The sequence below is a fragment of the Periplaneta americana genome, chromosome 12 (assembly GCF_040183065.1).
Source record: "Periplaneta americana isolate PAMFEO1 chromosome 12, P.americana_PAMFEO1_priV1, whole genome shotgun sequence".
Taxonomy (NCBI): Eukaryota; Metazoa; Arthropoda; class Insecta; order Blattodea; family Blattidae; genus Periplaneta; species Periplaneta americana.
In genome coordinates, this window is record NC_091128.1 from 178,853,693 (window position 1) to 178,878,316 (window position 24,624).

Genomic DNA, 24,624 nt, shown 5'->3' on the forward strand with positions numbered 1-24,624 from the left:
ATAATAATAATAATAATAATAATAATAATAATAATAATAATAATAATAATAATAATAGTGACAATTTAGCATTAGTTTAGTCAACTCTTGTGAACTATATTTTTTCTCCTCAAGAATAAAACTTGTTACTGTATATAATGGGCACAACAACCACTCTTGCTTTGTTCATCATAAAATTTAGTGAAAGCTAGTTAAATAACCATGACAAAAACAGTCTAAATTTATTGTAATATTTTTATTACAGGTTATTAAAGCTGCAGTCCACAAAAGTTAAGTGATGTTAACTATTCAAACTTCAAACATTTATAGATCAGAATTATGGATAAATATATAATAAGATGCGAAACTGTGGTCAGCACCATCTGGCGGCAGGGGCTGAAATAAGATGATCAGCGCCCAATGTCGTAGGTGGCGAACATTAGAACTACGTGTTGGGTACATTACCCAGAGTTCTCTATTTATCCATTCGAGATATTGCTCGAGAAGCAAGATGGCAGATAGAAACTTACTAATAAGTGAATATAAAGTGATATGTGTGTGTATAAGCAGTGTATGTTAAACAGTGATGTTTATGGACGTTTTAAAAATAGTGTTGAATGTATTGTAAAGTTATAGTAATATAATAAATTGAACTAAGTAGTTCTTGCAGACTTTTCCATTGCGGTGTACACTAACTACCCAAAGAATACAATCCCAATTATCTAACCTTTTGCTTTATTTTTTGTCTCTGTCTGGTTATATTTTAATCGGGTAGTGTAAAATAGATCGTCTCCTTTATCTTCCTGTTGGCTTCGGTAAGAATTTTCAGTAGAAGATGCTGTGAGGAATAAAAATGTAAATGTTTTATTTTAAATTGGGTTAGTTTTGAATATCGATGAGGGTGGGAGGGAATACTTTTTGCACAGTTTAACATTTTCGTCACCAGATGCGCTGCTAAATGCATGGAGTAATTAGTTACTCTTTTCGCTATTTGGTGCGCTGCTAGATGTAATAATGCCCCTCCCCCCAACAGGTGGCAGCAAGATCAATTTCTACAACAGCGCCTCTAGCATGTGTTACGGGACACTCAGTAAGTTTCGCATCCTATTATATATTCATCCATGTCAGAATTCTTAATTTAAATTTATTATTTTTCGTACCATTTTAAATAGGAGTTAGTACATTATGTTAGCACGCATTAAAAATAGATACCACTCGATTGGGGGGGGGGGGGGGGGAAAATTGGTTCGATTTTATATATATATATATTTCTAGAAAGAAGAGGACACAAAATATTGACTTTTTTTACATGAAAGAAGAATTCTGTTAAATCACATGATATTGAAATAGCAAATATATGTTTAATAAGTTTTAGAAAGCAAGCTACTATTGAAGGGTAACTTTCTTCTTTGGGGGGACATTGTAATGAAATTTCCCTAGCTTATTTTCTTAGTACTGTATTTAAATTATGGAACTTCAACAGTCTTTAAAGGAGGGCCCTGAAAAACGTTTGTGTGAGGAGGGGCATAATTCGTATGAACGAATACAAGTAAATACGCAACATCTGCTACACTAAAGGACAGCTACATAAATAAACAATGAGTTACGCTCCTGTAGGAGACTGCAGACATTTTGTCTTCAATGGAATAACAGCAACTTATCCAGTGTCACAAGGTTAACTCATTACGTTATGGCAATACAGCAATGCGTTAAACACGTCTATACATATTTATTTTAAGTTTCAAAAATAATTTTTAAAATTCTAGAACTTAAAATTTACTTTAGTATATATTTGTCATGATTTCTTAATTTCATAAATATAGTTCCAGCATATAAAATAATGTAATTCACTCCTAGCTATTAAATGCATTTGACAAAATCAGTTCACTTTACTTTCACTCTCTCTTTCATTCAGTCACGCATTTCACACTAACACACTCTAAACTATGGATACTCTTATATACCTGAAAAGAATATTAATGAAAACAAGGTACCTTGAAATGTAATATACTAAATAGAGTTTCTTTTTTCTAATTCGTTACAATAAAATGTGATTTTCATGAGAAAATTCTAACAACATAAACATAATACAAAGACAAGTTCGAGCTCTAAAATGTTCAGAAAGACTTCTGATGCATCGGCCCACCTTGTTTCATATCCTCTCTAACTTTTATATGCCACTTTGAGTAATCGATATTACCTACATGAGTATTTGTATTAATGTAGAATTCAACATAAATATATAAAAAACTATAACATATATAAAAGCAGTCTTATCAACTTTAATTCTTTAAATATAACTAAAAATTTCTATGGCCCTCTATTTTACGTCCGATATTGCTATGATCAAAATAGTCACGAACCAACCCTCAGTCCACACAAAGCAATTCCACTTTCTGCTTCTGACTCACATCTACGAAATTATTCTAACTTCGATGAGTTGCATAAAATAAACGTAAGATCTCCGTATTTTAGCAACTTGAATTACAAAGAGAAATATCTGAAAAACGTAATTGGAAGCTTATTACAACCACCCAACCAACAGCAATACACAAATTTCAAACATGAAAATTTTCATTCATTCCAGTTAAAGTACATACGCACATATTTATCAACTTTTTATCTGTACACACATAAACACACAAACACAGGAATATGTAACACAAATATGACAATATGGAGAAAGCCGACAACACTTCAAAGCACACAGTGGTGGTCAGGCGTAACAACCTCAAAAATTAAAACAAATTACGCTGTCAGTATCTTTGCAGTAAAATTAACAACACAGAAACTAGAATTATTATAATTCTTAAGTCTCATTAATAAATTCACACGTAATTGGGTTCTTTACTTTTGATATTATAATTCTGCTCAAAACTTTGTCAGTTATCATAATTTTTGATACGATATTTTAGTGTAATAAAAGTTATTTTTAACTTGTAGGTATTAAAAACAGTTTTTTTATGTTCGTACACTTTGTACCACCACTGGAGCTAATGTGGAATTACACAGGCATATTGTTATATTACCAGAATAGAGATTCCAACATTTTACAATAACATATCTTATCTTCTCCTTTGTTGTCATATTATGATAAACGGAGACAGCCAGCATTTTTAACAGTCCTTGTGCAAAGACGCAGTAACTGTGGAAGCTGTATCCTTAAAATTTGTTCAATATTACTGAAAATTTTAAAGGAACCTCGCATAATGAGAAATATTTAGGCAGATGCCAAATAATGTTGTAAAGACATTTTCTGATTATGTAGAACATAAGACTTTATGGTGAGCACCATCTACTGAATAGCTACCGATTTGAAATATTCCAGGCCATGTAAATAGGTAGAAACCACCGCAGGACCCAATTTCACTGGACACTCCAGAGTGTTGCTTTTTAATGTTGAAGATTGCTAGTTTTTTAGATGGAAGTAGCTGTTAAGACCGCCAATCGTAGGACGGAAGGAGAAGATGACTAGCTGAATAACATTTCGTAATGCGCGACAAACGACCGTTACATGCCCCAAGTTTCCTCATTCGTTTTGTACCACACCTCTCTGAGACCCGACCTTGTCTTAATATCCTATTCGAAATAAGACACGCTATCTTTGGATATTTACTGTCCCAAAAGTATCACTCCCCAATCTTACACAGTTTTGTGTTAATAATCCGTCCAATTAATCTGTCATTTTGATATTTTCATTAGAAGTGACCTGTAGAATGCTGAATATACATGCAAATGTAACCAACCAGAGAATAATATGACGAGCAACTAATGAACATACAAATATTACCCATCGGAAGAAAAAAAAAAGTTGATTTTTTTTTTTATATATTACTACATCTTCCTGCATTCAAATTGCTTCAAAATGTAGAGTCCCACTGAGAAAGCATTCCAATGATCAGGTTGCAACAGATCGTATTTTCTCCATCAAATTTAATTTTACATTTTTTGTGTCACATATTTCTTTCAAGGGACAACATACGATTTCATTCACATGTATTGTGAATACGATCAAGTGCCACTACATATGAAGTCATCAGGGATATCTTGCAATTCAGCAAACAAACGTTTTTTTCATTAGCACCAGGGCTGTAAATATCTTAGCGATGTTAATCATTTAATTGCCTATTTTGAAATGCGTATTTAACATTAAGACATCTTAGAATACTTTCGAAATGGTCTATTAAAAATAAAGGAACATTCAATCAAGATCTTGACAGAAATTTCTCCTTCCTAACAATAAACAAATAAAAATATAAATATCAATAGTTTCCTTTAATGTATAGTGAATAGAAATCTTACTCTCTTCTCACTTAAGAGAACAATTTAGTCACATTCAGGACAAGTTTACTTCTCTTTCCAGTTTGTAATAGAGACAGAAATCCATGAAAAATTTGAGAACATTAGTCATTGCAATCTAAAATTACAGATGTCAGAATTAAACCCAACAAATCATGACAACTCACTCTAATAGTGTTTACATAGTTCAGTGAATCTGGATCCTGCTTTGGTAGTCTAATTCACAAGAATAGAATTACAAAACTCTGGCCATAAAATAACTTTATAGTACAAGTCTTGACCTTCATTTTCGACAGAGATGTATCTAGCAAGATTAATAATAATTTTGTTCAAATATGTCCACTTGAAATTTTATTAAATGCTACGAATATGGCATGAACACAGAACGAAATTACAATTTAAAAGACCAAAATATTACTAGAAACTTCTTATCCACATAACACTTTGTAACCCAGAATCAATTCCACTGGCAGGGTTGTTTTATCTCGGATCAAGGGGCACAGATCCTGAACCTAGTTCCTAGTTAGTCGAGGAAATGAACAACTACACGAAACCTATCTATTCTATTAGGCCTGCAAGTTTATTCTAGCTTAAAATAAACCCAGGCTGATTTAAAATGAATTTTGATGATACACTTAGGTGAAATTTGAATTTTCTTAACCATTTGAGGTCGATCTTTGAAAATCTGTACACATATCATGTCACATATAAATAGTCTCTGTGCAAAATTTCATCTCCTTTGGTCCAAAATTATATTCATTATTAATATGTTTGTACATTTAAATCATGTTTTGAAAATTCACCACCGGTGCTGCTTCTACAAATTTTAAAATTTTTGCCTGAAATTCACTCCACACACCTTTCAAACTCTCGGAAACATAACTTTCTATTTTTTTTTTTTTCGGATTATTCTTCAAGAACTAAGAAAAAATGATTTTATATAGTTAAATATAAAAGCACATTAAAAAAAAATATTTTGCCACAGAATCTTAAGGTTTAAAGAAATTCCTGATAACAAGTTTTGTTAAGTATATACCTTTAATAAAATCTGCAAAAAGAATAATGCGTATAGTACAAAATTTGACGAAAGACTAATATTTTCAGTAAAGCAATATGAAGAACAATGCAAATGAAGAAGATTGCAACCTTTTAATAATAATTAAATGTTGGCAGAAACGGCCTTTCTGCATGAAACTTCATGAAGAAGTTCTCTGAACCATAAACAATTTTTAATGTTAAAAATCGAAAAATAAAGTCTTCAACAAAATTTCACCTCAGTGTAAACTTAAACACAGATTTGACAGAGAGTAATTAAAAACGTCACATTAAATATTGCAATGAAATCACGTGATCAAAATCGTAAGATTTCCTGTAGACTGTGCAGCAAGTAACAAATACAGACTTACTGGAAGCACATTCAACACGAACTAGTAATGCATCTCCAAGAGTGATGGGAGGGCGCCCAACACTTTGCTCCTTGTATAAAGCAACCCTGACAGCAGCCACGCACGCACACATACACACTTCACACGATCTGTCTATGCAGCATTGCCAGTGCCGTTTGCCGCCTCCTTCTTGGGCTCCACCATGAAGTTCAAGAAGCCATCCACATCCTCCAACTCCTTGGATACAAATTTGGCAGCAATAGTGCTTCTGCCAGAGAATTTTGGAGTCATCTTGAATGCTGCCGTTGCCTCACTGCCTGGAGCTACGTTCCTGTTGCAAACAAGCGGATGAGTGATTACCTGGAGTTCACTGACCCATCATGACGGTAATGGCTCAAAACTGTATTACCAGCAGTTCCATTGTAACGAATACTGGCATGGACTTGTATAATACTCAGTGGCGTCATTTAGGGGCTGCCCCCTCCAGAGTTTAAGATAAAACAATTAATAATTCAGTAGTACTACGTATTAAAAAAAGTGAGAATAGTACATTTAATATTAACCCTTTCTGCTCGAATGAGTCCATTTGGAATCACTAACATTTCTGTAAGTTATTCATATATTTCAAAAAGGCATATGACTCGGTTAAGAGAGAAGTTTTATATGATATTCTTATTGAATTTGGTATCCCCAAGAAACTAGTTCGATTAATTAAAATGTGTCTCAGTGAAACGTACAGCAGAGTCCGTACAGGTCAGTTTCTGTCAGATGCGTTTCCAATTCACTGCGGGCTAAAGCAAGGAGATGCACTATCACCTTTACTTTTTAACTTTGCTCTAGAGTATGCCATTATGAAAGTCCAGGATAACAGAGAGGGTTTGGAATTGAACGAGTTACATCAGCTGCTTGTCTATGTGGATGATGTGAATATGTTAGGAGAAAATCCACAAACGATTAGGGAAAACAAGGGAATTTTACTGAAAGCAAGTAAAGAGATAGGTTTGGAAGTAAATCCCATCAAATACTAAGTATATGATTATGTCTCGTGACCAGAATATTGTACGAAATGGAAATATAAAAATTGGAAATTTATCCTTTGAAGGGGTAGAAAAATTCAAATATCTGGGAGCAACAGTAACAAATATAAATGATATCCAGGAGGAAATTAAACACAGAATAAATATGGGAAATGCCTGTTATTATTCGGTTGAGAAACTTTTATCATCCAGTCTGCTGTCGAAAAATCTGAAAGTTAGAATTTATAAAACAGTTATATTACCGGTTGTTCTGTATGGTTATGAAACTTGGACTCTCACTTTGAGAGAGGAACAGAGATTAAGGGTGTTTGAGAATAAGGTACTTAGGAAAATATTTGGGGCTAAGAGGAATGAAGTTACAGGAGAATGGAGAAAGTTACACAACACAGAACTGCACGCATTGTATTCTTCACCTGACATAATTAGGAACATTAAATCCAGACGTTTGAGATGGGCAGGGCATGTAGCATGTATGGGCGAATCCAGAAATGTATATAGAGTGTTAGTTGGGAGGCCGGAGGGAAAAAGACCTTTGGGGAGGCCGAGACGTAGATGGGAAGATAATATTAAAATTGATTTGAGGGAGGTGGAATATGATGGTAGAGACTGGATTAATCTTGCTCAGGATAGGGACCGATGGCGGGCTTATGCGAGGGCGGCAATGAACCTCCGGGTTCCTTAAAAGCCAGTAAGTAAGTAAGTAAGTAAGTAAGTAAGTAACATTTCTGTAATCTCTGACTCATATGATTTGCCTCATGATTCCATTTGCTATCCTCGAAGTAATTTTGTTCTTTACGATAGAATGCATGCCACTTTCTTGGCAGCTGTTTTTAGGAAGAGGATTGCTTTCTTTTTTGTTTCTCCATGATCTTAAGCCAAAATACAAGACAGATGCAAAGAAAAAACTGTTTCACCCACAAGAAAACAATTTAGGTAGGAAATGGTTAAAATATTCAGCTTTTATAAGCAATTGAGAAACAAAAGACGATCTAATTAATTATTATTTGCTTCAAATAAAACCAAGCTGTTATCCTTTGCTACAACAGTGGTTATTAGCCTACCTAGCATAAACAAAAGTATTTTTTTTCTTAATTGATATTAGAATTTCCTTATCAGTAAAATTGTGTGTGTTCATTTGTTTGCACCTACGTCACATTAACAAGAAGTACATATAAATTGCGAGTCTCATAAGTAGGGTAAGAAGTGTTGAAACTCAAAATGTACTGTAAAATGGCGTACAACGGTAAGTAACCATAAAACAAACAAAAAAATTAACCATGATATAAGCTCTATTATATTTAAGTAATGGTGGAAAAATAATGAACTTTGGAAATATGTTCAGTGCATCTGATATCACAGTTTAAACATTTTTATGGTCAAGTTTACCCCAGTTTAGGGTATGGAAAATACTGTAGTTCAGTGTTTCTCAAACTTTTTTGAAGTGGGGACCACTTTTTAAGTCGGAACAGTTCCGCGGACCACCTTACTCTTGGTCCCTTCGAAAGCAAATTTATCATTTTTGTAGCATATTTTAATACCAGCATACTTATATTTTAAAATAGAATTAATTAATTAAAATTAATTTAATTCAATTGATTTATATTGGTATTAACTAATTAAGTTAATGTTAATAGAAGAAAATTCATTTTCGTTTTTTTAATAATTCAAAGTATTAGAGTTTAGATAATCTTTAACTAATTAACTAAAAAAAATAAATAAATGTTGGTACTCACATTAATGAGATGGATAAGCCTGCCGATTCTTGCACAATTGTTCTATACTGTATTTGGATGTATGCTGGTAAGCTTAAGTCGGAGATCGTCACATACATCAAGTCAATTTCGGTAGCCTACATTGTTTTTATTAGAGTTAGTGATGAAAACCCTTTCTCACACAGATACGTAGGAGCAAACTGAATTATAATCTCTAAAGCACCATTGTACAGTTCACTGTATTCTCTTTTAACTTGCGATGAGGTCCAGAAATTAACCATACCTTCCGCTTGGAATTTCATTTTAAGTCCGGTGTCATTCGAGAGTTCAATTAACTGTTCTCTTTCACTCAATAAAAATTTGTTAGTTTCAATGTCGTAATGAAAGTGATCACGAACCCATAAAAATTCGTCATATTTACTTGAAAAATAAGTTTCAAATTGTGACCTCAGAGTTATATTATTGGTGTACGACGTACAGTACGTAACCATTTCAATGTGCAGACTGGGTGTCGGCAAAACTATTATGAAAGTCCTAATTTTTTCTTCTGTCTTTTTTAAAGGACCACAAGGGTAGACCTCGAGGACCACAAGTGATCCGCGGATCATAGTTTGAGAAACGCTGCTGTAGTTCATTTCAGAGGAAATATGAAGGGAGAATGCTACATACCTATAATCTTCCGTAAAAAATCTTACCTCCTCCTCCCCTCCCGAAGCAAAACTGAAACGCCATCCCTGATGTACTTATAAGAATGTGTGGTACACACCAACTAATACTTAAACGTAAGATCTTAATAAACTGGAAATAACATTTCACAACACATTTGTGAGATTAAAAACAGCTTGGAACTAAACTTATAGAAAGGCTCTTGATTTCCACACCATTTTATGTACTTACTGAGGGAGTTTAATCTTCAGTTGGGATGTGAGGCCCGGACCTTCAATGATGAACTGAGCCTTCTTGAGCGCAGTGGGCAGCGGGTTCTTGAGGGTAGCGGTGCCGCTCAATTCCTGGCCCTGTACGGCCTCGCCGTCAATCTGAAGCATCACAGTCAACCAGCACTTATACATCAATGTTCATGAGAAGCACTTCAAGGAGCCAGAATTGTTTCAAAACACGAGCGGATGTACAGAGAGAAAAAATGTGTCACTATTTCATTGCCTGCATTAATTGTTGTTCTAGCCAGTAACTAGGAGAGGAAAAAGAGCAGTAGAAGAAGCATGAGGAAGAATAATAACTTCATTTTAAGCATATGATCCTCCATACATTCTTAAGTTAGATGCCATGGAACTACTCTGCAGCACATATAAGGATCACCTTCAAATTTATACATATGGATCTCTAAATCCTAATAATGGGACATCAGGAGCAGGGCATTATATTCCAAAATATCAAGAAAGTTATTTCATACCATGTTCATCCTCCTCCAGTCTTGACACTGAATTGCTAGCTATTGATGCTGCTCTTCAGTGTATTACTCAAATTTCTGAAAAATCTATTTGCATACTTACCGACTCCAAGGGGGTATATTTAATATAGTTAAATATGTACCAAACCTATATGCACATAGAATTATTCCAATTCAGAAACAACTAAGTAAACTAAAAGAACTCCAAAAGGAAATAACATTTCAATGGATACCTAGTCATTGTGGTATACCTGGAAACGAGAAAGTCGATAATATTGCAAAACAGGCAACATATTTGCAACCAAGACCTCTTCAAGTGATATCTCTAGCCAGTGCTTTTGCTTCAGTAAAGTCTCATTTTACAAACCTATGGATCAACAATTGGCTCTCTTCTGACAAAGGAAAAATTTTACAGTCTGTACAAAAGAAACCAAATGACCTGGAAATGTACAAAAACTTGCCCAGACATGTTCAAACATTTTTAACAAGATCCAGAACAGGTCACATTGTCACTCAATTGTACCTACACCGATTTCACATTTCTGATAATCCTACTTGTCTGTGGTGTAATAATCATGATGAAGATCTGGAACACATTCTTCTATACTGTCCAGCCATAAACAACAAAAGAAGTAAATTAAAATCATCAGTACCAGTTGCAGAAGACACAGCCCTGCAGTATATATTGACTACACCCCACCTCTGGCTACTAGCAGCAGGCATCTATAATGAACACCGATCAAAATACCCCCCATTTCTCATGAAAAACAACAACTGAATAGACTACAGTGGACTATAGTGGACTTTATGTTGTCAGCAAACAGCTGGATACATTAAGAAGATTGATTGATTTTAAGCATATCTTCTGCACTGAAAGTTTACTTTAATTTCACTGGTTTCAGCACAGCCTGAAAGAGCAAAGAGAGAGATTTAAAGAAAAATAAATCGTCAGGCTTTACTTAAGGATGACCACGAGAATCCGGAAATTAAAGGCAAAAATATAATGAATATTGTTGTAAAAATAAATTGTAATAATTAAGCACTGTCGATATCAATTATAGAATAACATCTTAAAAGATAACCTTAAAATTAAACTTATAAATAAAAGATTTTGGTTAAAATTAACATATGGCATACCCTTAATTGAGATCTTCTGAAAAGGGAAACTTTTCATTGCTGCCCCTTCAGATTTTAACAAATGATAGCTTATTTTATTGCTCTGGGAGACCTGAATCAGAATATGAAATCAAAAATGCCGAAGTTATGATTAAAAGAGCTTAAATAACGTTACAAGAATCATGAAAAAGTTGTATGTAAACATGTATGGAATGGCTTTGGAACAACATTGAGTTAGCTTAATAAATAGCATGTTTAGTTGTTAAATAGGGACCCGTGTTCAAATCGAATACACATATTGTCATTTTTTGTTATAATATTCTGTTTTCTTGTGTAATCCCTTTTGTTAGTTTTTATTGTTCTTTCATTATCTGGATTCTAATGACAACAAACCGGTGTTGTTACTCTAAACCAATAGAATAAAAGTGTTTCTTACTCATTTTCTTGCGAACAAAACAACTTAGTTCTGAAATGAATGACAGTGAAAGGTTTATTATGATCAAAACAACACATGTTGTCGCATACGTTACAACAGATAAATGCCAGAGTGTCACACTTGATACATTTGTACTATTAATTAATTTGGGTGATGATTTTTTAATTTCAAAAGATGGTATTGATAATAATTGTTTTAAAAAATTTTGTATGTAAATTTTGGTAAAGAACTCCGAGCACCAAAAAGCAAACCTATTACTGACCAATTGAAGAGAGGGATGTTATACTTGGCACGAAGGTAGGCAATACAAATGGTCCTCTTTTGATGGGCTTGGTTGAGATCTCAAATTTTGCACCCAAATTAAATATTTATCCAAAACATAAAAGGCAATATATTAGCAAGTATTCAATACTCCAATCATAATGGAGTTAAAAAACAGAAAGAAAGGACCATGTATTACTGCAAAATGTACAATAATATCTGAACTAAAAAATAACCATCAACGAGGGAGGCACTGACCTTGATCTTGATGTCGGGTTTCCTGACACGGAAGTCATCCTGCGCGAAGTACTCGTAGTTGGTGTCGTGCACCGTCGCCATGCACGCGATGTTGAAGGCACATTGGTCCACCAGTCGCTTGAAGTACTCCTCGTACGAGACGTCCAGCCTGATCTCCTCCACTGCAAATACCAACAGTTATTAGAAGTTACAGACTGACCAACCATAATAGTTGTTAGACATTTAAAAGAAAGTTATGTATCATGACAACTGAAACTAATGATTAAGAACAAAAATCATCATCTTCTCATCCTCTGAGGATCTTACAATATGACAGCGTCCAGTCCTGATGATTTGGACGTATTCAGTTACTGTTGTCATGTTCCTCCCGAGTGTCATTTATATTTGTTACTGTTGCTCCAAGATATTTCAGTTTTTTCACCTCTTCAAAGGATAAATTTCCAGTTTTTATATTTCCATTTCGTACTATGTTCTGGTCACGAGACATAATCATATACTTTGTCTTTTCGATCATCCTCATCATCATCATTATTTTTTATTTTGAATTTTATTCAGCTTCCTCCAAGTGAAGGCTGCTTAGAAGACAAAGCTTACCAAAAAATTGTTGTTTTTTGAGTAAATGGTAGGTACATAATTATAATGAAAAAAAAAAAACAATGGAGAAGGAAAAGAAAAAGAAATGACACAATTATGAATAATTGAAGACGACTAAACAAAAGGTAATTAATTCCAGAAGAAACATAAAATTTCCTAGTACGGTATCTATTTGCTATCAGGTGATCACAGTCGTCTATTTAGCAATAGTTGCAAGACCCAACTTAAGTGAGCAGATCGCCATAGCAAAGAGATCAATCTATTTACGTGTAGAGATGTTTCTTATGATTTTTATAGATCCCTTCACTGCAGACACAGATACTTCAGTGACAAGAGTTTGTCCTAGACCAAACTGCTTACAAAAATGCGCGAATCTTTTTGTGATGGTTCCTCTAGCCCCAATCAGTAATCCAATAACTTCGATCGACAATGATGATATTTTTCCTTATAATATGGTATACTGGGGTCGTATATGTCGCATTTTTCCTGATGTACCTCAGTAGGTTGAAAATTTATTAAGCTATGCATTACTAAAAATGTCAGTAAAAATGTACAATATTCTACAAGTAACAAACTCTAGTCCATAACACAAGGAACATGTTGTAATTATTGTTTACCAGTTAACCTTGTTGTATGCAGAGTGCGAATTAATGAGAATGGGGGGGGGGGGATTTCCCCCCTGTTGGAAAGTTATCCCCCTCTCATAAAATCGTATTAACATCCCTGCCTGGCATAACTTCTATCCACCCTCACAAAATAGAATTGTTTTAGTACGAGTATACTTTATAAAGTATAAAGTAAGCAAAGAAAATAATATTGATATTATTATCACCGGCAAGCTAACAACAATCAATAACTTAGGAATTACTCATCTTATCTTAAGCCTGCTCATGGATATAATTATTATTATAACCAAAATGCAAGACGAGCAACTCAATGTGACCAAGCGTTGAGCCGTACAGAATGAGAATAATAATAATTTTATGTATGGTATTTTCTATCTAGGATTCTATCATCAGAAATCTTAATCCGCACCCTGGGTGTATATTGACCCACCTGCTCCAGCTTTCACTAGGCGCTCTGTTTTGTCCTTCTTCACCGCGTCCTTGAGGCGACCTGTATACAGGACGGTGTCCACTCTCAAAGTGACGGTGACTGTGTGGTCCTGGGTGCGACTCTGGTTCTTCATGAGCACCACAACACTGCAACACACCATATCAATGTAGACACAACATCCATCCTATGCTTTATGGTATGCAAACATTCCAACTTTTAGGTTATGAATTAATTAACTAATATCTGTATTAATGTTTAGCAAATGAGAAATGTTTCACCTTACCACAACTGCAATTCAATTCAATCACAGTCTTGTGCAATGTAAAGCAATTTACCTGAAAGGCGAACCAATGACGATGTCATCCCTGAGTTCAAAGTCGAATTTGATGTCGTTGAAGTCCTCGTTCAGGTAGTAGCGGCTGAACAGGTTCTCGCTCTGGCGCAGCGCCTTCAGCATTGCTGCCCGTTCCTCTTCACTTTCTGGAAACAACACACAATCACACATCACACACTACCTCCATGTTATTTTATACGTAAATAAACACGGTACCAATAATAAATGTATGATAAATGGAGATTTTAAAGAAATTTCACAACATGATGCATTTCCGACATTATTTCAAGTGACGCTACTGATAAACTGACTGCTGTTTTGTAATTTCCTAGCCTTATAATTTGAATAATGTATATATAAACATTACCTAGCTACATCTGTGTCTACTGCGAACTGTGTGTTGTACTACCCCTCTCGTTCCTGTACCACTGCTGATGATAAAGTACCGTAAGGTTACTTTCTTATTCCAAGGTGACCATGTTCCTCAGAAACGAATCTGGGACTAAATGCGTAACTACCACAACAAACCTCCTCTCAGTAATTTTGTCTATCAAATACAAATATTATTCCACAGTATACACAAGAGGAGTATACATGAGCTTCTATAATTAAAGGGAATCAATTTCTGAGCCATGAAAACGTGAATAATCTTATGATTGTAAAATTGATTCAACAATGTCTTATTATATTATTAAAAACAAGAGTGGCATATCTAACATGCTAAGAATTTTACTATTGACTCATTTTTGTAATTGGGTTTACTTGATGCAATGTGAAAAACATTGTTATGTCATGAAATGGTACGTCATAACACGATTTTTTTTACCCACAACTTAACGTCGTAACTGCCTACAGTCATTTATTTTATTTATTAGCTAGCTAGTAAGTTAAACAATTATATTCACAATCTTAAATTATTGGTCAAAAGACAATTAAGAAATAACTTAAGCAGTGTGCCATGTTCAGAAATTAGCAGGCTTTGGTAATCTGTAAAACAAGAGAACATCATTTACGGTTGCTAAATCAAAGGCTAATATTCTCTTGTTTTACGAATTGTCAGAGGTTGCTAATTTCTGAACATGACCCACTGATTAAATTATTTCTTCATTGTTTTTTTTTACAATTATAATAATAGGTAGAAAAGCGCAAAATATGCATATTTTGTGTGTTCGTTCCATGGATGCTTATTCACTACAGAAACTCGTTAGTGATTCGATTCTTAGTCTGCATGAGAGGGCGTGGTATCTTTCACAGGCACCTTCGCACAATTTACACACGCACTCTGCACTGGGCTCATAGTGCAGATCTTGAAATGAAAACCATGCACTGCGAAGCGTGTGATGGTGTGTCTGAGTTCGTAGTACGGTCTCTTCCACTCGTCGGACAGCATGGCCTCTGTTGTATAGAAGTCGCTCCATATTTGTGACCTCTTCGTTCGGAGTTCCTGTAGGAGATTCTCGTACTGGGCAGTGGACGGGAGCAGTAGTTGGTGTCTCAAATCTTCGATATAGAAGGGTTCCCTTGACATTTCGTAGCATAGTCGTGATGGAGCATATTTTGATATGGATAGGGCTCTTTTAATAAATGTTGCCTTCACTCGTTCTACGCATTTTAAATTGCTCTTTGTAAGGTTCTCTCATATGATGTTCAGACCATATTGCAATATAGGGCTGATTTTGACTTTGAATAATGTCATGGCTGTCTCTAGCGATAATTTGCTTACATGCTGTATTTCATACATTGCTTTTATAGCATGTATGGTTCTTGTAGTGTATACGTATCCCCATGCGTTTGGAGGGTGATTCCTAAGTACTTGAATTGGGTTACATTTTGTAGCTCCCTGTGCTCCAGACGGAATGTATCTTCAGCTGCTATTCTTCCTCCTCGACGGAAGATCATGGATACGGTTTTGTCTACATTGATGGCTAATTCGTTCTCTCGGGCCCATATTGATAACTGGTCTAGCAAGGACTGCAGCTTTTGCCGCGATGTGGACGCTAGGGCCATGTCGTCGGCATACATATACATGCTGACTCCATCTAGCTTGACACTGTTCACAATATCAGCTGTTGCTACATTGAATAACGTGGGGCTTAGTGGGTCGCCTTGCAACGCCCCGATACTTTGCTCTATAGGTTCTGAGTATGTGATGCTGTCGTCGATTACTAAGCTGTTTTTGTGCAATATGTTGTTTACTATTCTGGTGACGTAATGACCTGTTCCAATCATCGAGCCCAGTTTCTTTATTACCATGTTTCTGTTGATGGTGTCAAACGCTTTGCTGTAATCCACGAAAACTGTATACAGCTTTCCTTTTGGATGTCGCAGTGCATCTTGTATGTCTTCTTGGAGGCATCGGACAGCTTGAATGGTCGATCTTCCTTCCCTGAATCCAAATTGTTCCTCTGGGATACTCGGGTCTATCATTTCTGCCAAGCGATGTTATTATTTTCGTGAAAGTTTTCAACAGCACATCTTCCAAGGCAATACCTCTGTAGGCGTCTGGGTTCTTGGGGTCTCCCTTTCCTTTATATAGCATTTTGATTATTGCTGTTCTCCACTGTGCAGGAATTTGCCCTGTGCGCAGGCATTCATTCATGAGTGCTGTCCATGCCGGCACCATGGTTGGAACCGCGAGCTTCAAGTGTTCATTTGTGATGTGGTTAGGACCTGGTGCTCTATTTGGCCTGCTCCTCTTCATTAATGGGTTCGAAGCCTACAGCTGGTGATGAGTCGATCCTGGGGCGTGTATCTTTCGCACCTACGATGCTACTTAGGTGTTGCGTCACGTCTGTATTGGTATTGTCTTCAGGAATCTGGGATTCTTTTGGCGTAATGCTTTTTTACAATTATGCCACATTTACAATCTGTCTATAATAGACTATAAGTAAATAATGTTTCTTGGCAATATTATTAGATGACTATGGCCAATGCTTCAATTGATGAAAATGTAGAACGGGGAGTGGGGAATTTCTTGACTTGTTGACATACTATTTTCTTTATTTATATTTTTTTCTTTTCATAAGTATTTTTATCAAATACCGGTAATAACATATTCGGTTTTAAAGTTCATCATCATCATCATCGTTGTTAACGTCAATTTTTACTGTGGCACCTGACATGGTATTTTGAATTTCTATTCTACGTTTAGATTTAATTGATACTAGGTAATTTAGAAACTAATTTTTACAAAACCGTATTATGAAAACAACAGGAGAAAAAAACGTTAGTGAGAACAACAAATGTACAATATTTCTGGCATAGTTCTAGTGTAAACTGTTTTAGGGTAATTACCTATACTATCTCTATATTGAAGGATAAGTTAAAACTTTTTTTAATGTTGAAATCTGGTGATTGTATTTACAAACGACATTCAGAATAAGCTCACAATAGCAAATTTACTTTAGAGAAGAAAATGTTTTGACCATCACAAAGAAAATAAAAGTAAGTTTTCGGAAACGTAATTTTAGGCTGTTATGGTACTAATAATTTTGAAACAGAATTTAGAGAGGGGAATTTTCTTTTCCTGGTTGGGAATGAACAAAGGAATGCAGAGGTTGAAAAAAAAAAATTCGTGAGAGGGTAAATTCCCTGGCTTTCCCTCCTGCAATATTAATTCTAACACCATGAACTATACTGAGAAAACACCCTGTATGTAGACAACGCTTCACTCATATGAAGTTCAGAGAGAACGTTTGCTTTTTGTCCTTCATTACTGCTAATGAGTGTTCCTCCATATACTGTACTATTTTTATATCTATAAAGGTAAAAGGTAAAGGTATCCCCGTAACATGCCATGAAGGCACTTGGGGGACATGGAGGTAGAGCCCCATGCTTTCCATGACCTCAGCACTAGAATGAGGTGGTGTGGTCGGCACCACGCTCTGACCGCCTTTTACCCCCGGGAAGGACCCAGTACTCAATTTTATAGGAGGCTGAGCGAACCTTGGGACCGTTCTGAAAGTTTGGCAACGAGAAAAAATACTGATATTATTACTGATTTGATGCTACAGAATTCTGTTATGGTTATTATTTATTTTAATTAATGGAGTAAAATCCTCCAGGCCCCCAGGAGTATAAAGTGGTTCTGCTACACAATATACTCACTTTCTGGGAACTTATAGGTGTTGGTGATATCTTCTCGCTCCCACTTTCCTACAGCCTTCGTGCTAATAAACTGGCCAATACTGAAACCAAACAAACAGATATAAATGGCACCTTTCCTCATACATGTGATTTTATACAGCATACTGAATTCACTGTGCAAGTCAAAGTATTGGACATAGACACTTAAATGGAAAGTCAGTTTTACTGTGTGAAATATGGTTAATATTACTTTAGTTAGCTGCATTAAGGACAAAAGTGACAAATATTTCAATTTTCGGAATGACACATTTTGTAGCATTGTAACATATGTAAGGGAGAAACAAGTTGTATGTCCGAATCTAGAGTGAGTCAGTAAAAGCATCAAGAAGTAAACAGGAAACAGGGGATGCTCCGCACAAAATTTTGATAGAGTGTCGGTGTCGGTTAGAGTTCCCGGGTAGCTCAGTGGTAGAGCGTTGGTACGTTAAACCAAAGGTCCCGGGTTCGATACCCGGCTCCGGAACAATTTTTCCCTCGAAATTATTCAAATCAACTTTACAGGGAGTTATACCTGAAATCTTGATTTGCATAATACACGTCACTGTTCGTTAACAGAAAACCACAATTTAAGTCACACGGAGTTAGTGTGCACTCGAAGTTGGTTGCTTGACGGTTGTCAGCCCACTTTGAGGTCTGTGGATATAGAGGGAAAAATTGGATCGGTGTCGGTTAGAGTTCCCGGGTAGCTCAGTGGTAGAGCGTTGGTACGTTAAACCAAAGGTCCCAGGTTCGATACCCGGCTCCGGAACAATTTTTCCCTCGAAATTATTCAAATCAACTTTACAGGGAGTTATACCTGAAATCTTGATTTGCAACGTAAATATGATAGACAGAACCACCTTGTAGCCGATAGGTCAACAGACAAAACATGATGGACTGCCCATATGTAAATACAGTAGTAAAAGTTGGTGGCTGTCCTTTCGATCACCTGTAGTGAGATACAAAATGGTACATTGTTAACTCAGGTTTGTAAATGAATGAAAATAATTTAAAACTGTAAATAAATATGTAAAAATCTATATATTAATTTGAACTGGTAATGAAAATTATGGGAAAACGGCTGAATAGATTTTAATAAATGACCCCTCATTTTGAAGCTTGGAACCCAAAGTTTTTTCGGAAAAATAGTAGTTTTCAGTGAAATGTCAATTTTCCTACATCATTTCCCTATTTTCCAAAATCCATCTGTCGTCAGTTTTGAGAAATAATGGCTTTTAAAATAAAACAAAACACACACTACAATAAACAATATTACACGAAGGCCATGATCTGCAGGATTGCTGATATATTTAGAGTTCAGATGGCATATAAAAATAATTTACAGGTCTGATTCTCTGGTCTGTAGTTTTCCGAGTACAGCTGTGTATTGGATATTAAGAACTACAAAACTTAAGAATGTTTGATGAGATTATTACCATTAAAAATGAAATATTATTATAGTTAATACAATTATGTGAGTATACCTATTTACCACTAATTACACACATTAATGCTATATTGATGATGTGAAAGTGAAACCTTTTGAGGTTTTATGTAGGCCTAAGTAGACGCAGAGAAAGAATATTTTAAATTAGATCTTCATTTCTATAAGTTACTGAATAACAGCTATATATAATGTTACTGAAAACTATAAAACGTACGTAAGGTAACAATATTGTTATTAAAAATGAAATATTTTTATAGTTATTAGTCAAGTGATGTAGGTCTTTCTCATATATTTAATGGCAGTGTGATGTAGATATTTATATGTGCGATTCTCTAATTTTCCTAGGTAGTAATGATCATGCTTCCTATTTTAGCTGCGTCTTGAAACTAAATCAAAATTAATTTCATATTTCTTTGGTTTAATCGAACCTGAAATTTTCTTAACTCTCACCTATAATCCGCAATGACCTGAAATAGCTACTGCATTACTCCCACATGAAAAATTCCCTGATCGTCCTGACATTGTTACTTGCGTTTTCGTATTGAAACTCAAGAATGAAGATGGATGGGTTCAAGGAAAAGTATTTGGCATAAAAACCATTCAGAGGGAGTATGTTTCATTATTATGGAAGCAAATAACTTTCAAAATGTCTGCTATTCTTCATTGAAAATAAATTTGAAAAATTTTAATTTGAACTTGTAATGAACTTAGTTTGCAGCATTTGCTGCACAAGCCACTAGTTAAGTATAAATAAATCTAAATAGTAATTTTAAATATACGTAACATTTAATTCTAAATAAATGTAAATAATAATTTAAATATTGTAAATAATAAGTGTAAATAAATGTAAATAGTAAATGTAGATAATCTGGGTTTGCAGACTCCAAGTTTTCTATCTCAAAATATTCTGCAGAGCATCCCCTATTCCCAATTTAATTCTTGCACGCTTTCACCTGGAGACATCAGGCTACTTTGTACATTACGTCATTATTTTAAATTCCGGCAGTCACCTCAAAGCGGACTCACCCCTGTGCATCCTTGCGCAGCAGCTTCAGAGGCTGCGTGGGTCCTGTGTAGCGCCAGAACACTTTGTCAGCATTCACCTCCGAGAAGACGAATGCGTTGTCGTATGGCTTCTGCACCTCGCCCCTCTTGATGGCGGTCACCGACGCCGGGCCGCAGCGATACATGTCGTCGCTCTCCTCCTGCGGGGTGGCGTCAATCACCTGCCAGCCGCCGTATTCACCCCCGGGAACAATGTCCGGGCGCTCCATCCACACTTCGTTCCAAACATGAAAGTTCCTGCACCACAAATTTGACAACACAACTTAGAATATGAACTCTTGTCTGTGACGCACAACATTACAGACAAAAAATTCTCGCCAAACATTGATCCAAGCGACGTCAAAGCTTCTGTTTAACCACTGTGTAATTCTCAACATTAGATCATATTACTGGAGAGAAATTTTAATTACTTTACCTTTCATAAACGAAATAGAATATGTTCAAAACCAAGCTCTCAGACTCATTACTGGTGGAATCAAAACAACTCCAATAGATTCTATGAGATTCCTCACTAATATTAACAGCATCAAAATGACAATAGAAGAAAAAGCACTGATTCAATATGAAAAACTTATCAGATTACAGGGAAACAATTAGCATTCATACAGTTACCATTACGAGAAACAGTGAATATGAGTATGAACCCAGTCTTAAAAACATTCAGAATTCTGCAAGCTATGTAACAAACTCACCAGATAGAGTCACTGTTGAGTTCCTCCATCACCTCTCCGTCCTCGTCAACGAAGTAGTCCACCGTCAGACTGTTCTGTGTGTCGTGGGCGGACGCGAAGTTGGTGACTGACCTGCACGGGATTCCCAGGGCTCTGCAAACTGAAGCACGACAATCCATTTTGATGTTGCACACGTCAACAACAAACAACACATTTCGCTTGATTTTTTTTTTTCATAAATTCCAAAACTGAATAAAATAAAATACTGTATCAGGAAATTACTTTAGGAGAAATTGCACTGTTATGTGGACACAAAAAAATAAATAAATAAATGAACACAAATGAAAACAAGTTCATAACATCAACTGTACCAGTACAAATGAAGAGACTTTGAAAGAGCCTTCTAATCTAGGAGATGATGGTGACAGTGGTTATTATTATTCTTATTATTATTATATTATATTATATTATTATCATAATTATAATCAGTAACACTGCCATTATTACCATTATCATTATCATTATCATTATTATTATTATTATTATTATTATTATTATCATAATTATTATCAGTAACACTGCCATTATTATCATTATTACTATTATTATTATTATTATTATTATTATTATTATATTATCATAATTATTATCAGTAACACTGCCATTATTCCCATTATCATTATTATTATTATTATCATAATTATTATCAGTAACACTGCCATTATTATTATTATTATTATTATTATTATTATTATTATTATTATTATTATTATCATAATTATTATCAGTAACACTGCCATTATTACCATTATCATTATTATTATTATTATTATATTATTATCATAATTATTATCAGTAACACTGCCATTATTATCATTATTATTATTATTATTATTATTATTATTATTATTATTATCATTATTATTATCAGTAACACTGCCATTATTATCATTATTATTACTATTATTATTATATTATTATTATAATTATTATCAGTAACACTGCCATTATTATCATTATCATTACCATCGACCGGGTATACTTTACACAAGGGGTGTAACTTTACACATTTCTAGAAAAATGGTGTACAACAGTTTTAATAATGGCACACACTTCAGTCTACCACACATATGTGCTGTTGTCACATAGAATCAGTTCCACAGAGTTGCTACACATTTTCTGTAATGTGCTGCCTTCTAGACATTTTTCTAGAAATGTGTAAAGTTACCCCCCTTGTGTAAAGTATACCCGGTTGACGGTATCTACATCATCATCATCATCATCATCATTATCATTATCATTATTATTATTATTATTATTATCATAATAATTATCAGTAACACTGCCATTATTATTATTATTATTGTTATTATTATTATTATTATTATTATTATTATTATTATTATTATTATCAGTAACACTGCCATTATTATCATCAATATTATTGTTGTCGTTATCATTTTTACTTTTATTACTAGTGCTTCTGATGATCATAATTAACATCAATGAAGATGGTGCAGCTTACTTGTGGTGAGCACCCCCGAGAACACCCAGCACTGCCCGTACTTGACTGGCTTCTTGTCCTTGTAGAACTTCTGCAGGATCTTCATGCTGCCGATCCACTTGGTGGGTGGGGTGCCTCCGTCATACTCGTCACTCCAGTTGCCCATGAGGACCCCGTTGTCATCAGGGGAGTTCACCTGCAGCAAACAGCTTCTTTCATTATCCATATTATTTTTACTGTTTGTACTTGCATAACATTCACCAATAATTAAAGTACACACCCTCTTCTAAAGATGCCCAATGAACAGCTTTCTCAATAATGGGCATTACTGAGTGATTCCTCGAAAGGACCAAGTCACAATTTTTTGCAACATTGCATACGAAAAACCTTGTATGCCAAAAAGAAACATGGTTATAAAAGATAGCGTGTACAGGTACAGTATACGGCTTATTGATACAAAAACAGGCAATGTAAAAATATATGAAGAACAACAATATTCTAGCACTTCAATGAAAGAGGGTGATCTTGTGCTCAGGGGAGGATTCAATACACATTACATTACAATAAATGACGTCTTAAAAATCAGTATTTACTACTAGATAAGATAAGATAATAACTGCCTCCCATTGGAGGTAGCCCAGAAGGACTCAGTATACTCTCCTACATGAATTTTACAATATTAAATGTTTACATAAATTTGTAGAAAGAAAATTAAAATAAATATATATGAATTATAAAGTGAAGAAAAAGAAATTAAACAGAGTGAATATGATGACTCAGAATTTGGCAAGAGCGTTTCAAAACTGAAGTTATGACGTCAGCAGTAAGTGTCTGTGGTAGTTCAAAAGTCTTCCTGAAGCTCTCAAAGAACTTGGGAATCACACCACGGGCTCCAATAAGAAGACCGATCACCTCAATGTCTTCAAGCTGGTATTTTGCTTTGAAGTAATCAACTGTTGGCAGATAAATGTTGATCTTTTCTTGATTGACATCCTCCAGCTGGCTACTCCCCGTTTCAATCCTTATGGTAGGATCAATTATATATCCTTTCTTGGTAGTCTGGGAATACGCTATGGTGTCAATACATCTAGAGGAGCCATTAGTAGCAAGGCAAAAAACTCCCTCTTCTACTATCCAGGACTTTTTTCTTAAAGCAGTTGCAATTAAGGATCGAACATGATGGTGTCTGGCATTTCGGAGGAGCAAACCTCTGTTACACTGACCTAGGACGTGGGCAAGGGTTTCAGTCTCCGGGCAGCCATGTCTGCACCGGGATCCGTCCAAAGAGCGACCAGGTACTCCTCTAACTGCTGCTAAATTGGCATTCATTTTGAGGCAGGTTACCCATTCAGATGCAGATAGTCCAGACTTAATAAAAATCCAGGCGTTGGCTTTAGGTACTTGGCTGTACAATTCCACACCTCTGCCTCTTCCAGGCATTACTTTCCAAGATTCGAATTCTGCATTTCTTAATTCCTCCCTTAATTTCCTAGTCACAGATTTACGAAGTTCAACTGGACAAGGGAGACTTAGATATTGACAGGAAGAATTATTTTCAGACATCAAAGGTCGCATACTATTTACATAAGGATTTTCATTTAATATTAAAGTGATGCAGATGTTGCAGTGTTGCAAGAAAGCTTCCCATGATGCTCTGACTAGTCCCAAACATACATTTTTAATTTTGAAACTAGCTGAGTTAACTAGATGAGGATATTTTCTTACTAATTTGTTATAAATTGTAGTGCCAATAGTACTACTATGGTTGCAAACAATGGCGTGTGGTGATAAATAATCCTGGTGGTGCACAAATATTTTATTATGATTATCAGGGAACGGATTTATATGGACTAAAAATATATGAAATATGTAAATATATATGTAGTTATTTTTACCAAAATATGGAATTAAATATGGATTTTTACCAAAATATGGAA

General features: G+C 35.0%; 1 protein-coding gene across 3 annotated transcripts in view; it reads right to left on the minus strand.

The window, feature by feature from the left end:
- The window catches only part of LOC138711248 (annulin-like), a 153,003-nt gene continuing 128,379 nt past the window's right edge, over positions 1-24,624 (minus strand). For all 3 annotated transcript variants that reach the window (XM_069842666.1, XM_069842664.1, XM_069842665.1), the window contains exons 6-14: positions 22,709-22,883; positions 21,205-21,343; positions 20,474-20,749; positions 17,983-18,062; positions 13,877-14,021; positions 13,542-13,687; positions 11,892-12,052; positions 9,310-9,449; positions 1-5,994 (exon numbers count right to left, since the gene is read on the minus strand). In XM_069842666.1, the coding sequence (XP_069698767.1) occupies positions 5,817-5,994; positions 9,310-9,449; positions 11,892-12,052; positions 13,542-13,687; positions 13,877-14,021; positions 17,983-18,062; positions 20,474-20,749; positions 21,205-21,343; positions 22,709-22,883 (1,440 nt within the window). In that variant the 3' untranslated portion in view covers positions 1-5,816. The remainder of the gene's footprint in view (positions 5,995-9,309; positions 9,450-11,891; positions 12,053-13,541; positions 13,688-13,876; positions 14,022-17,982; positions 18,063-20,473; positions 20,750-21,204; positions 21,344-22,708; positions 22,884-24,624) is intronic.